The sequence below is a fragment of the Argiope bruennichi genome, chromosome 1, assembly GCF_947563725.1.
Source record: "Argiope bruennichi chromosome 1, qqArgBrue1.1, whole genome shotgun sequence".
NCBI lineage: Eukaryota > Metazoa > Arthropoda > Arachnida > Araneae > Araneidae > Argiope > Argiope bruennichi.
The window spans coordinates 4,285,077-4,301,275 of record NC_079151.1 but is presented as its reverse complement, the minus strand read 5'-3'; the positions used below and the strand labels follow the sequence as shown (position 1 = coordinate 4,301,275).

At 31.1% G+C, this 16,199-nt stretch overlaps 1 protein-coding gene across 1 annotated transcript; it reads right to left on the bottom strand.

Annotated features, from left to right (window-relative positions):
• Positions 1–2,514: 2,514 nt before the first annotated feature.
• On the bottom strand, positions 2,515–9,493 carry LOC129966508 (astacin-like metalloprotease toxin 5). The gene is made up of 6 exons (XM_056080945.1): positions 9,335–9,493; positions 7,656–7,723; positions 6,564–6,639; positions 5,837–5,951; positions 3,962–4,140; positions 2,515–2,767 (listed from the first exon to the last, which is right to left on the bottom strand). Exons 1-6 carry the CDS (start codon positions 9,396–9,398, stop codon positions 2,547–2,549), a joined length of 723 nt encoding a protein of 240 aa, XP_055936920.1. The 5' UTR covers positions 9,399–9,493; the 3' UTR covers positions 2,515–2,546.
• Between the last annotated feature and the right edge of the window lie 6,706 nt (positions 9,494–16,199).

Sequence of the window (16,199 nt, the reverse complement as noted above, 5' to 3'; positions counted from 1 at the left end):
CTCAGCTACTGATGTTAGGAAAATGTAACCATTATTTTTGAGACCATTGTGCTTAGTTTTAAAAGAAAAATAATCTCAAAACAAGAAAAAAAAAAAAAAAAAGCTTTTTAGGTAATGTTATGCAACCGGACCCAATGTCGGGAAGCAAAAGGGTGCGGGACAGTTTTTGAGTATGCCAAGATTTACGATATGGCGCCAAAAGCGACTAGCTCCTTTCATTTATATCTCAGCTCTATGTTTCAACTTTCAGACCAGTTTCAAATTTGTTCGCTTATTTCAAAGAAACGAAATATAGAAGACACACTTTCCGCTCCACACGACATCGACGGATAATTATGCAGAATGAAACTAAACTGCAGGCGCGCTAAAATGTACTTTTGGCGAATGTCAAATTCCGAAATCTCCGAATGAAAGTTGTGGCAGCTAACGGGGTTAATCTGGGGGAAAATAAAATCACGAATCATCATCATTCATATCTCAGTAAATATTATTCTTGCGCAGCACTTTCAACTGGGTGGTATCTTTTGAATTTTTTTTTATAAAGAAACCTTCATTTCTGTTATTTAAAATCTACTTACTAATTCAATTCATCTGATTACAATGTTGTTGAAATCTATTTTAAATCAAATGTATAATTTTGAGAAAATTACTGTTAAAATTTAAACAATTAAATTTTATTTAAATTAAAAATAATTTAATTAAATTATTATTTAAGGAAATTATTAGCATAATGTGCTTCCCAGCTTAAGGAATGGGCTTAGATTTGGGATATATTTTTGAAGGAAAAATATGAAATTTTTATAAAATATTTAAGCTGTCAATTTTAATGGTTTTACAAAATTGTGAGTGCAAATTCACATTTTTGTTAATAATAAATATATAATAGATAATTTATAATGGATATTATTTTTATTTCTCAAATTTTAGCTATAATTATTCAAAATCGTAGGTGACGTTTTGGCCAAAATACCTATTAGAAATTATAAGGAATGTATTTCGCTTTTTGTCTCGCTAATATATGTGTTGCATATTTGTCTGCGTTGTGAAGCAAAGTATTTGCAGTACCTTTCAAAATTACTGAAATATATCAAAGTTTGTACATATAGCATAAGTTTACCAAAAAAAATATATTAGATTTTTATATGAAAATCAATTTGATATAAATAATTTTATAGTTACAAGTTATATTTGAAGTTCAGACAACATTTAACGATGTGTGACATGCTATGGTAAAACTTTCTTTGAATAACTTAAAAACTTTCAGAAATTAAATTTTTCCTAACCCATTAAAAAGGATTATATATATATATATTATTGAGTCATCGAGTATATATTGCGAGTAATTCGAGTAAATGCATTAGGATGATGCGTGTTGTATAAATGTTTTTAATTTGTAATCTTTTATTTAAAAAAATGGCATTAAAATTTACTTGAAAATCTCATAGCAATTGTTCAATTTGGTCTAAAATTTTTTAATCCACAGACTGTTAAGTTTCTTGTAAATTCTCTTGTCTATAAAACGTATTTATTTTATTAATAATTTTGTTTGAGTTAATAAACAAGTTTAACTTCTTGCAGGCGTGAAATTTTTGAAAAATTTCTCTAAAAACAGCAAAAATTTATTTATTTATTGCAATTTCATGATAATTTATAAGAGGAAATAATACTGAATAAATATTCTTCATTAAATTCAAATCTAAAATCATATAATGATACTTTTATATTAATTAAAAAAAAAATTCCGAATGTGTACAGGCATCACATAAATTTCCCATTTGATTAACAAGCGCTTTTTCCTCAATATAAATTTTTTTTTCTTTAAATAAATTATGATAAATTCATTGATTTAAAATATAATCAGCTATTTAGTTTGAGTGAGGTAAATGTTACTGAGAGTAATGCATTCAATTCACAATAAAAATTTCTGAAACATCTTTTGAGCCCTAGAAGTGGATTTTGTATGTTAAAATGTGCTCGGGTTTCCAACAAAAAGCTACGCATCACTTGAAGTTTGAAAATGAATGTTAATGTTCCAGATCATTCTGAATTATGTTCGATTAAATTTTTGAAATGCAAGTGAAAAAAAAAAACAAAAAAAAAACGAAAGAAATGTTTTTCAACAAATTGAGATTTAAGTAATATTGAGATTGAGTGTCAAGTGGGAGTTTTAAGATAATAAAATATATCTCTATAACTATTGCGAATTTTGGAACGAAATTTGAAACACATGTAGGAAATGCTATATTGAATCGAATTATTAAAATGTTTTGGTTCCTTGATAAGGAAATATTGATATACTAATTCATAAATTATGGCAATCAACTCTTTTAGTCAATTTTCCATTTAAATAAATTTCTCCCTTTTAGAAATCATCGAAATGATTTTTGTTGCATTGCGATAGTCATTGCTCTATTTGTAGATGTTTCAATTCTTTTGCTGAAGACTTTTTTGTGAATTTTATTTAAATAGATTATTTTCTCTTGTGAATTAAAGAGCCTAGACTGACACTGGACGAGCGATGCTGAGATTGCTTTATTGTTCCGAACTTAACAGTTGTACATCTTCCTGACTCTCTGGATGTCACTCTGGGTGAGTCCTGCCTTATCGTAGGGCTCGAGGAGCCTCTTGCCGTTCTTAGCCACCATGGTCAGAGATGTCCTGTCCTTCGAGAAGGCGTAGTTGCCGTACAACATGATGGAGTCGTGATCGAAGGGAGTCAAGAGAAGGTTCTGGTTGGGGGCCAACAAGGCGAACTGAGACTCCATACCTGCGTAACAACAACAGATAAATCTACGATTGAATTTTTTTGCTACAAGAAAGAAGATTTTAGGGAAATACTCAGTGACAAAAATATCATTGCAAGTACCAGCGTTTCTTACACATTAAAAATAAAATTGTTGCAAAATTCTTCGTTTTTTACTTCTTGGACCTTCACGGACGGTCTAAAAGGCAGAGGATCAAATCACCAAACAGGGAAAAACATGTGATTTGCTTTTAACAGGGAATTTCGGTTAGATATATTCTTTGTGGAAACTTATGTTTCAGAATTTCAACAGAAATATTTTGCAAGCAAAATATTTATGAATTAAATTCTCAAATGCAAATCATAAGTAAAATATATTTTCATTCATTTAAATAATTTTGTATAGAAGAATTACATATTTTTTATATTACATCGTTTATAGGGAAGGAATGTGTGAATAGGGAATACATACAGAAAAACTTGCACTTTTTGTCTTAAATGTAATTATTTACGCTTTTGTGCTTTGTTAGAAGAGGCAATAAAATGAAGGGCTATTATCAATAATCCCGCGCATATATAAATACTTCAGAAAGAATGCATTTGTTGAAGAGTTAATGAATTACACTGTGCTATTGCGCAGAAAATATATATCCTACAGTCTTGAAAATATTCAAAGACCCGTTTTCTTCTGAAACCAAAACTTTTATTATAAATAATTTCCTTAAAATTATCTTAATAATTATTCTAATTGAAATTGATGTTAGTTATCTTTAAATATTTATTCTATTCTTTTATTTGTTTATCAATTTCTAGATCTCTTGAAAGATTAAAAAAAATAAAATTGAAATGAAGTCTTCAAAGTTTTTTAGCCGCAAGGGGAAATGTGCAAGAAAGCCCGACATCAAAATCATTCTAAAGACGGTTTATATTTCTTTCGTTTTATACCCTCGAAACCGATAACGCCTGTCCTTTCCATCCTTTAATGCAGACTTACAAGCATAGGCCAATGATTCTTGGTGACTTTTGTCCCCATTCTTCAAATAAATGTAAGAAGTTTAGTGATTATCAAAATATTTTTGAACATATAACAACTATCATTTCTTGTTTACATTTCAATAATTAACTCGGAGTTTTAAGCGTAGAAGAAATAAGAGTCAGTATATTTTTCTTTTTGCTCGAAAATGTAGCACACAAAGGTTCTTCGAACAGCGCACTCACCCTTGCTGATGTTGTTCCAGTAGATGACGAGATAGTTGTCTCTGTCGGACCTGTTCTGCTCGTGGAAGAAACCGATGGCGTGTCCCAGCTCGTGGACGATGGTCCCCTTGTACAGACATCCGGGTCCCAGAGACACGGGCTGCTCTCCTCGGTTGATCATACCGACATAAGAGTAACATCTAGATGCAGAATGACGACCATTAAACACAAGATAAAGTGTATTTTCTCCTCGAAGCCAAATTTCATGGCCAACACGAATATCTCATTTTTCCTCGCCATATTTTGGTGAAATATTAATGCAAGCTAATACAAGCTAATTTGTGCAATCATTCGCTATGCATTTATTTTACCGAGGCCAGTATAGAGCTGAAATGCTATGTTATAGATATAAAATTACTTTTGTTTGCCCTGTATTACATTTTATTTTTTTCACATCACTTTAGTAACGAAGATACTATTGGACAAATTAAAAATATTGTGAATTTACTTAAATGATGTATTTCTAGTAATGTTGGTTTGAACGGTCGCCGGTGACTTCCGTGGCGCTTCGGGTAAATTCAGTGCCGGTCACCGATGGCATTCAAAATGTTAGTAAATAGATTTAAAAAAAATTAAATTATTCTTTGCTTATTAATATTCAATATAAAATACAACGTTTTAAGAATTAATTAATTTTGAAACTAGCTTTTTCCCCTCTCAAATTCCCTATTATTTGGAACTTGCAAAGAATCAATTTATGGATCAACCGGTAATTAAATGCTGTAAATATTAAGACTGTATATTGCAATGGAGTTTTGAAAATTCTGTCATGTTAGGAGGTGAGTGAAATTCGGTTTCAAAATACCATCTTCACAAACATGAAACGAGCCAAGTTAAATAATTCAATTTAACTTCTGAATGTAAATTTCACCTTTAATATCTCAGCCTATAAAAGACTTTATTAATATTTTTTCTTTCTTCTTTAAATAAAATGTTAATAGGTCAAGGTGCTCTTACGGAAGTATATTTATTTTGAGTTGAGACTAAAATAACTATTGAATAAGTTTGGTTTCATGAGAAGATCTGTTATAACGAAGAAGAATGAGAGTGAAGCAAATGAGTTAATAATACAGTGCTATTTCAGTTTATTTTTAGCCATGCTATACCTTTGTCTTTCGTTTGCATCTATTTTTATATAATGTACAGCGTAAACTCCTTTTTGAATTGAATTCTTTCACTCTGAGCTACTAATTATCATCTTTATGAAGTTAGTTACAGACGACTCTGACTTTGGGTATTGTCAGTTTGATTAAAAACGCTTTGAATCGAAGCTAATAAAGCATTTCTTTGTTTAAGATGATAAAAATTACTTTGAAGGAAGTATCCTTAAGTAAAATGGATTATGTTTTAATTTCAAGAATTGAGAAAAGTGATCGTAAATGTTGCTCTGCAAAGACAAGTGCATTTTCAAATTATTTCCATCAAAGAAGTAATTATAACAGTGATCTTCTATGCAGAAGATGCCGTTGGACTAAGATTCTGAAACCTCAAAATTCTTTGGGTTAAAAATTTAGCAGTAATAAGCATGCAATTACAACTGATTGTTGTGATTAAACGGATTGAAATGTTTTAAGCTCTCCGATGTAGTTATCAGCTTGTTTTCATCAGCGTGGAATTTGTACATTTGTAGTTCGGATGGAGCCATTTCAAAATCTCGGGAATAGTTCAGCAAAGAAGGCATTTGCTACCGATTTCTCAAGAGATTATGACAGCGGTGAGTCGCTGCATCAACAGAATCAGTTCTGCTCCCATCGAAAGACCGTAAACGATGTACCGATACTAGTACCGAGGCTGCATCGGCTGTATTTACATCATTGCTTCCTGCCCCCAACTCACCCTTGTCCCGAGAAGAGCTTGATGTAGTTCCTCTCAGTGGTTCTGGGCACGAAGCGGATGCAGGTGTTGATGTGGTAATCGTTCATCGCAGCCTGTATCAGAGCGGTGTTGGAAGCTGGAGAAGAAACGGGATTATTAATGGATGACATGACAGAAAAACAATCGGAAATCTTTTGTAGTGATTAAAGTCCTAGATCAAACATCATCATTCCTTTTGAATCTTGTTCGTAAATTTAACTTAATAAGTTGGAAATAATTGAATTATAAGAATGATACTGAAACTGTTTAGGAAACAATCATTAAAAAGATGAAGAAAAAAAAATAATTTAGATGGACCCAGAAGCAAATTTCAGAATTTCTCTTTTTGTGCATTTAACAAAGTTTTTACATTTATTCCTACACGAACTTCACTGTCTCTTATCAAGAGACCATACCAGGAGGAGATTTGTTATTACGATACATATGCGTGCATGTCTTGAAAACAGTGCTGTTCATTTTGATAAATTTTTCCACCTTATTAAAATGACTATAAATTATAAGGAAAATTTTTGACATATTTAACATTGTTGTCTGTTTCAAAACTACCCAATCTTCTGCAAAATAATTGCAATGCATGCAGGAACAGTGGCAGGGAGGGAAATTCTTTCATTCTACTAAACATTACTGTCTATTCCTTTCATATGACTGCATCAAAATGCATTGTTAATAAGCTGACTAATATTCTTACCCAGGGATCGGTCGATGATGTAGGGCACCTTCTTGTTTGACCATCGCATCTGCAGGTGGGGAATGACGTTCCTCTCCTAAAAAAAGAGACCATTTCTTTTTATTGAAATGTACAATGAATCTTTCACGGAAGATAGAATGTAACCAAAAGTTCAGAGAAAAAATCCAAACCACTATAATTATTAAAAACGAAAATTTTCCGTTTATTTTATTTGTTTCTTTATTTGGCCTTTCAAAAATTCACAAAAAATTTACAATATTGTCATTTTCTTAAATCTATGAAATTATTTGTTGCTCCTGACTTCGTTTGAGATTTTGAGTACTTTATTTGTCTGAGTTAAATTGTACTATGGCTAACAGAAATATTTATATTTGAATCATATATCTATAATATACTACGTTATTAGAATTGATCCTGAAACATATCCAGCGTTTAGGAAAGATTTAAAAAAAAATGTTGCTAAAAGAATTGCATTATCTGTTGACGAAGAAATAAACAGAAGTATCTCTTTAGTAAAACGAACAACGTAAATTGCTATTAGTGCGTTTTATTAGTAACTTCTATCTTTAATGTTTTACATAAAAATGTTGCATGCATTTCTCTAGATTTTTTTTTTACATTTTCTACAAACTTTTAACAAAACTAGACATTCATTCAATCAGGAAGCACTTTAATGTTAAGGAGGGGTAGCATGCTTCTGTAATTATTACTTATTAGTCACTTCTATCGAATGTTATACTTAAAAGGGTGCTTGAAAAAGGAAGCAATTTAAATGAAATCGCACTTTGAAAGACTTTTTATAAGAGCCATGTATTCATTTCGGGTTCGGTTCAATGCGGTTTTCTTCAAGCACACATTGATTGAAATTTTAGTTTGCATCAAAATGCTTCATTCTTTTGCTTTAAAATGTGAATCGCAACCATGAATCGGATTTGTTCTATTATTTTGAATTCAAATTTTTTGAATAATGCTCATTTTTCTAGGATACATAATAGTGTGTTTGTAATTATTTATTGTCAGCTTTTTTTTGAATGAATGAGAATAAATAAGGCATTTATATTGAAACATTCGAAAAGGAATGCCAATACTTACATCTGGATCGAATCCTAAGATATCTCCCTGGAAGAGGTCAGGATTTTGCAAAGCAACACGGCTCTGCTCTGAAAATGCGGAACACTGATTAAATGCAAATATTACTTTTTAAATAAAAGACAAGTGTGCTATCGATGTAGTTAAAAACGAATTGCTTAAAAGGCTTTTACAGTTATTAACTATTGTTTTTAATAAGTATGAAATCATTAAAAATTGTTTGTCGTATTCAGCATGAGCAGTAGTTTCTTCAATAAGACGTAATATGCATTATGAAACGAATCCCTACTTTATGAATTTCAGGTTCGTAATGAAAACTGTATCAAGAACTTTACAAAAATCTGTTCAGTTTACATGGGGAGACTAAACTTATTCCGTTTCATCTGCGAGAATGCAGCAACGGAATGTTTCTGAAATGGTTACATAAGCGGCGAAACATCAAAGCATTTCTGTTTTTGTCTCTGATGAATGAGCGATTGAATAAATGAATTCTTTATTAAAATGTGCAGCATTAGATTAATATTTAAGTTAAAAATGAATTGCGCAATTTTTAAAAACTTTTTCAAAGCTCTATATTTTGTTGAAATAATTCGAGAAACATAGTACCTACTGCCTGTTATTACATTCCATAATTCTCAAATTCAATTAGTTTTAAATATATTTTTGAAACAAATGGCTGCTTTGTAGTACGGGGACACTAAATTGTTAACTACATTTAGAAAGCGTTTCAACAGATACATTTTTTAACGGGTGTCTTCGAAAAAGAGAGAATTCATTTTTATCTGTAAATCTTTACAGAAAATGGAAATGATGTCTTAACAGAAAGTTGTGAAAGAGTATTTAATAAGAAAATTTAAAACACTTTACAATGAATTCTAAAAGATTTGTTAAAGCAAAAATAATTTTTATTTGTCTTAAGGAAAAACAACCACGCCATTTATTAGAGCTGAGTTCAGCCCGGTAATGTTTAACGTTCTTTGAAATGTTTTCATAACAAATTTGAGATATTTGCCTGAGACGCAGCAGCATTCATCTGTCATGTTTTAACACGCGTGTCCTAACTTGAAAAGAGGAAACATTTCCTCTGCAGTTTTTAAGAGACATTTAAATAAGAATGCGTTGCAATGTAGATTATTCTCCTATTTTCTCTATTTTATTTCTGCGCATATTGAATATGCATTTTTCGTAAAAAAATGTCGACGCTCGTTGCATTCCTACAACTGAAAGAAGAAACAATTTTTAAAGTCAAATGGATATCGTTGCAGTGTAAACCTGTCATGAGTTTTACAGAATCGGGCCATTATGCGAATCTGCCGCTTAAAGCATAGGTGCAAGCAAATGAATAAATAATATTCGAATTCTGATGAAGGATGCTGCGATGGACAAAATTTTTTTAAATACAATAAGAAGACTAATATTTTGCAAGATTACATGTGTTCGAATAAACATTACTTGTAAAATCAGTAACGGAGCAGTTGAGTGTACGCTGATTTTATTTCACAATTACTATTAAATCCTTTATTGAGATTGATTTAATAGAAAGAATTGGGTATGCTATTTTACATTATCTTCGATGACATTATAAAAATTTGCAGAGAACATTTTAAGAAGCTAATGACTTTATTTTTACGATAAATGACTAATGAAAAATAATGAGCATTCTGTTTCTCGAACGCACTCACCATTTCTGTCGATGAGGGCCGAAGCCGCGGACACTCCCAGCAAAAAGGCAATTAAGAATCGCATGGTCACCTGTTGGATCACAAGGAACAAGTTGTACGAGATGAGGGACTGCCGATATTTAAAGAGTCGTCCTGTTATCGGCACAGATGGGAACGCAACCAACTTTCACATGTGGATGCCGCATCCCTTTATCTCCGCGCACCCGGAATTACGATTAATTCCCATCTGGTCACTCCTTTCTTTTGTTTTCACGTTCGTGTTCTTGCTGGTCTTTCCCACTGTAAGACGGGAACGAAAGGTTTTTTTTTTTTTTTTTTTTTTTGTGTGTGTGTGTGTGTGTATTACAATAGATGTGATAAATCCGGCTATTGTTAATAACCACCAATCAATTTATTGGCGATTGTGAACAATAATCGGCAAATACGCATAACCAGCAATTTCTCAAGTTTGCCGTAGAAGCGCTTTCCGTGATATTTTTCACACGCATGTTTATTTAACTACTCGCTTCATTCTTGTAGATCTGAAGTTTTACAATTCATTTTTTTTTATTCATAATATTTTTGTAATTGGCGTGTTTTTAAATGCAAATTGAAGATTAAAGAATGAATCAATCCATAAATCTTTATAGATCACCATAACACGTCAGTTTGAGTAATAAATTTTATAAAAATAGCTGAAACGATTGTACTGTAATATGTACAAATAAGTATATTAAATCATTTAAAAAATATTTCAAATATGACTTATCATTCAATATAACTCCTTTCTATCCTTAATATATTCATGTATGGAAAATGGTGCTTATTAAATGAATGACCTCGATATGGAATGGGATAAATACAAAAAAGTTGCTGTTTTAGTGGGATCGAGGAAAAAGTAAAAGAATACAATGTCCCAACGGTTTGTCAACTGTTTGGATACCCATTTGTCAGTTAGTGAACTTATATCTATTGCAAAATCCAAGATAAACATGACTCATTTTTTCATCTTTCACCTTCAAAAATTTCTACACTATGAGAGATATGTAGAGGAATCAGAAAACGAATCGTTTCTGTAGAATACATTTTAGAGAAATTTTCAGTTTCTTCTATGTGAAATATATTTATGGAAAGTTTTGCAATCACTGAATTCAGCGACTTTTATATCCAAATGATACATCTGTGCTTGATTATCTCTTCATTTTATTGTGAAACCGCTCAAAAAAGATCCCCGTTTAAAAAGATTCTGATTGTTATATTTATTCACCTATGTTTTGCCATCTATTTCGGAACTGCGTGAGATCTTGATGAGGACGAGTTGCTGTGAGATGACTTGATTCGCTCTTTACCCAGCTTCCCCTGCAGCGTGTCACTCACGAAGCTATGTTGAATGCGGCCCAAACACACAACGGATCATGAGTGGTATTGTCATTTCACCCTGACACTGACATTTTATAATCAACTATCATTTCATTTCACATTCGTTCAGTCAACATGTTTTAAAATGATTTAACAAGTATATAGGATCAAGAAATAAAAATAATATTCGTAACAAATAGAAACAAGACCTTTCATCTGCATACTTCATTTAATGACATGATGATAGAAAAATGAATATTCATTCATTATATTGAATGGATTTTAAATGTTCCCTCATTTTGCACATGCCTACAAAAATGTGTTTCAAAGATGTCTAAAAAAATTCTTTTTCCTAAATCTGCACGTGTCAAAGAAATTCTAAAAGAATGTGTTAGTAAATGTTCTAAGTGAAAAATGTCTGGCTCTTGTGTTACGACATCATTTTAAGAGACAGTCGTGGAGTTAGTTCTTTAGCGAAAATAATTTCAAGGGAATAGCCCAGTTGTGATACATGTTAGAAAGATTCTCTCTCCAAACGATGGGCAGGGTGACGTGAAATACTGAATAAGAAGACAAAAAACAGGAAAGAGGGAGCATGAGAAGATGCTCCGAGCTTATATAGTTTTCGAAAGTAATGTGTCGAAACGGCATTTTGATTATGTGGGAAAAATGATAGTCCATGCAAAAAAGAAGGAAAGAATTTTTGAAACTTGGATTAATCTAAACATTTTCACAAGTCCCCCTCCGCCTGCGCTTCTTTCACCGCAAGCCTCGTATGACGATTGGGATCTTGCCATTGTCAGATATTCCGAAGATGGAGCGGCATTGTATACTCGTTTAGACAATTTATTTGTTCTTAGTTTTTCAATATGCAGAGTCATTATAAATATATTAAAACTAAAATGCAATAAAAGAAATAACAGGGAAAAAAAATAAGATATGAATAAGACTTGCATTTTCAATAAGACTTGCATGATATGATGTGATGGAGTATGCAGTATCTATGAAATGTTTCGTAAGAATTTTCAAAATGTATCTATTTTCGTTGAATTGTTTTTTTTTTAATTCACGGTTATTCTCTGGACAATCTAAAGTATGAAATTCTTACACTCAGAGGCCTGAGAAAAGTGAAGTATTTTTTTTAAAAAAAGAATTATGTAAATATATTTTTGCTAACGTTTGTCATTTTTCAAAGTTTGTTTTAAAAATTCTTTATTTCATTTTTCTAATTTCTTTTTGGCGCAACAAGACGTCACAGCAATTCTAAAATTTAAAACGTATCTTCTAGTTGATTTCAAAACATAAAAATGCCGTGCAATTAAAACTATACAAATCCAACAAAATGCAATGAACCAACTCTCAATTTTTCAGCATGAAATGTCTTAAAATTCAACATAAAATACTATTTAATATTTCAAATTATCTAAAACAGCACATTTCAAAATTTCTTTTTTTAACTAACCCTTAACAGTGGAGGTGCGGTAACTCAGACCGCTATAGATGGATTTTCGGTCACCCCTATTTTATTTTTTGACCCTGTAGCTTCCTGTTTTGTGACCTTCAATACACGTGCACTTTTTCAACCGGCTTCAGCGGATGCCTTTTAAAATATTTCGGTTATTTCTTTGCGCGCCATCTGTGATACCACATCTCCCTTTTAGTTTCCAGTATTATACAAGGCTTAGCAAACTCGGTCCTCGAAATATCATCCAACCTACTGATCCCCGTTATGAAGCAGAGCTCCTTAGACAGTTAAATGAAGCAGAAAGCGATTTTATTGCTGAGGATAACAGAGTGTACAGAAGATTTTTTGGATGAAAGTTCTCATTCGACTGATTCTGATATGTATGTTCAAATATAATTAATTTTTCTAGTGATAATGTATTTTGAAAAATTTCTAAAATATATTAATATACCAAGAGAAATATCTACAGAATTGACAGGCTGATTTTTTTATACTTGTTCTTAGCTTGCATGTTTAAAATGCCCTCGAAAATCGTGCTATAAGTGTTCATAAGTTTCTACATAGAAATGATGACGATAAAAAAAAGGGTCAATTTTTCCCATTTTAATTTTTTCTATAATAGTTGAATTTTTCATTATATTGTTTTCTATATACCTTTGTAAACTGGAAAAACAAATTTTATTTTTAAAAAAAATAATATGCTTTTTCTAGAATATTATTTATTGCAGCATGTCATTTGAGAAGAAAATGTATGTTCAAACGCAGTTCCTTTTTTCAATGACAATATATTTTGAAACATTTCTAAAACATATTTATGTATATCAAGAAACATATCTGCAGAATATATTGACTATTTTCACACTAAGACTTTCATTAGAAAATTTAATTTTGGTGTAAAGGAAATGTAGACCGCAAGTTCTCAGTTAAGTCCTGAATTTTCACCTCTCTAGTTAAGGGTTAATGCTTCAGATAAAATGAGTTCAAAAATATAAGAAAATTATTTGATATTGCTACACATTCCTTTGACGTTACACATTGGAGATTATAAACAATTTTTTCCTCATTTATTTCTCTCCTTATCTTAATAATCTGGCAGCACTTTTTTTCGACTATGTCACTTTTCTTACGGTGCCTGTAGGACTTGAATTTAAACTTCTTCATTTAGTAGTTCACTTCGTAGGAACTTCATTTTAAAGAAGTCTGAAAAAAATATTTAATTTTTTTCGTCTGTAGAATCAATTATTTAAACTCTTGTCTGTAATGAAACACTCCCAATTCTTTCATATAAATACATTTTTACGAATTACTTGGTGAACAGTAGAAATGGGATGAGATGTGGTTACAGTAACTTTAATCATGCACATACGATTTAATTGTTTAAATAAAGCGTTGAAACCAATTTGGAGCTTTATGGAATTGTCAGTGAAGAATCGAAGCATATTGAAATAAAGTGGCGTATTCGACAAGAAACAGTTGTAGAGTTCTTCAACGATTTTGATTCTTCGTCATTACAAGGAAATAGCCCAGTTTTTATGTATTCTATTCTCTGTCGAACAAACCGTGCCATACTGAATACGAAAGCGGAAACTTGGGACATAGCTGTTTGTTGTTTCCATGAGGAAAAATATAGGCTGCATAAATTAGAAGTTAAAGTTACAGTCAAGTCAGAATTTGAGAAAAAGTTATTTTTAAAACCCAGAAATTAGTTCACACAGACACAAATAGACATAATACACATAAAAGAGAAAAAAGCTATCAGCTTTTAAATAAAGCAAAGTTTATTTTGAAATAGCGAATGTAGCTTTTCAACGCAAACTACTGTAAAAAGTTATTCAAATAAATTTTAATTATTTTCTATTTCGTTATATGCAATTAGTAATAAAATTTTACGCCACTTATAGGACTTCATAAACAAACATTTAAAAGTAACCGGTAATTCCTATATAATATTATATTTAATTCTTAAAAATACCGTATTATTTGCATATCTGATATACGAAACAACGAAATAAAAGAGAATTATAAATATTTTTTTTCAACTGAGCAACTTGGGATCCGATAAGAGTGAGTTATGTTTTGAAATATTTTTGATATTTTAGTCAATTATTTTTATTAAAGCAATTTTTTCCCTAAATATTAATTATACATTAATAAATAATGTTTTCATTGTCAAGTAATATTAATTTAAAAAGTGTTTTTGACAAGACATTTTCACTTGTTGAACTTCCTTTATTATCTTCTAGTTGCCTACTTCGTGTTTTTTTAAAAGCATCTGTTATTTTCAGCTTACGTACTTTTTGATAAGGCATTTTGATACATTTCTCCAAACATGTTGAAGTTTTCAGATGAAGTCTTCCAGTAGCTTTTAAGAAACATATTACCAAAAGTTTTTTTAAACCACACATTTATTAATTAGAACTGTTAGTTGAAATTTTTTCTATTTTTTTCAATTTAATATTTATTGTTTATCATTATTAATCATTTTTTTTTCGAATTCAAATGAGGCGATGTTTTTCGCTGGGAATCAAAAGATTTTGTTAAAATATTTGATTGAATTCGAAAAAGAGTCATTATTTTAGTGTCATCGATACAAAAGTTCTCTAGAAAATTTCAAAATTCTAGAATGTCTGATTATGTGAAAAGATGAATACAAGCTTCCCTCTTAATAAAGACGAAATAAGTAAAATAAAAGTGAATGAAAAGGCCATGTTTTCTAACTCCATTTTATACAAAAAAATGAACAAATACGAAAAGAGAGTCAGATTTCAAAACCAACATTCAAATTATATTTTATATAATACTTCACCATCATCACTGATAAACTACGTCAAACAAGCACATATCTTCACTCATTGAACATTCTTTCCTATCATCTTGATTTTTTTTCTGCGTTTTTCGTAAAAAAAAAGCATCTGTTATTTTCAGATTCCTTGCTGTAAGTTGTGATATCTCATTCATCGTTTCCTCTTAACCTTTGCTTTCTTACATAGTCAATAAGAGATTCCCAGCGTGCGAGTACATATGTTTGGAGCCTTTTTGGAAACAACATCTCTTCTTGGTCTTTTTATTTTCTTGTATAAGAAGTTCTGACAAAGTATTGTGATTATCAAAATATTCGAATTCTACTTTTAGCTCTCTGTAAGATCGAAGAATACTTTTTGGAAAAAGTCTGTTTAGACGGATTGTGAGCCAGGCGCGATGAGTTTCGATACGGGATCTTTATAAAAAAAATTTAAAATTTCTATTGAATATTCTATTTCAAGTATTGAGCAAAATCTATTCACAGGAAGTCTGTCTGTTCGGTGGTTCGAATGATAACTACAAACGGAAGAGGGCTAGATGGATAAAATTAGGCACACAAACTTACCCCATATTTTGCAGATAATTATAAAATTTTGTGAAAAATCCAGAAAGGAATTGCACATTTATCGTTCTGCACTTTAAGAAATAGGCAAACATGATAGCTCAAAAATGCAAAGACTTAAATATATCAAATTTTGTGACCGCATATCAGCTACTAATAGTCAAGGATGAAATTTGGTTAGAAATGCCAAATTCACGCCAAAGGTAAAAATTTCTAACTCTGATACGCCAATAAGATGAAAATCGTTTTTTGCCTTGCCCGAGGTTTGCAATTTCTGACAGAGGGGGGGGGGATAACACTTTTATTAGACAATTCACCAGCGCTGTTTTGATTATATCGACAGTTTCTGGATGACTTTCATTTCGTTACTTGTTTTTGGAGGTTTTCTTAGGCGACCCAAACATTTTGAATTTCGAGAACTGCGTTAGGACATTCCGCCGGCACTGAAATTATATTAGAACGAAATACAGCGGGATCTTACTTTACAAGCCTCCTGAATCTTACTCATCCAGTAAAATAATCCATGAAAAATAGGAGTTCCATTAAAGAAATACTCAAACAAATTTATTCGGCCCTGGTTCTATTCCAACAAAACTCAACGCGACAATCCATCACGAAATCACCTCGCGAGTTTTAGTTACATTAACGTCCCATCTTAAAGCAATGAGACATTTGACGGAAATATTTTTAGAACATCT

Excerpts from the sequence above, each read along its gene's own strand:
- LOC129966508 (XM_056080945.1), bottom strand. The coding sequence starts at position 9,398 with ATGCGATTCTTAATTGCCTTTTTGCTGGGAGTGTCCGCGGCTTCGGCC. Across the intron at positions 6,640-7,655 it reads TCTTAGGATTCGATCCAGAT|GAGAGGAACGTCATTCCCCA; the intron begins GTAAGTATTGGC and ends CTCTTTTTTTAG. Across the intron at positions 4,141-5,836 it reads AAGCTCTTCTCGGGACAAGG|ATGTTACTCTTATGTCGGTA; the intron begins GTGAGTTGGGGG and ends TTCTGCATCTAG.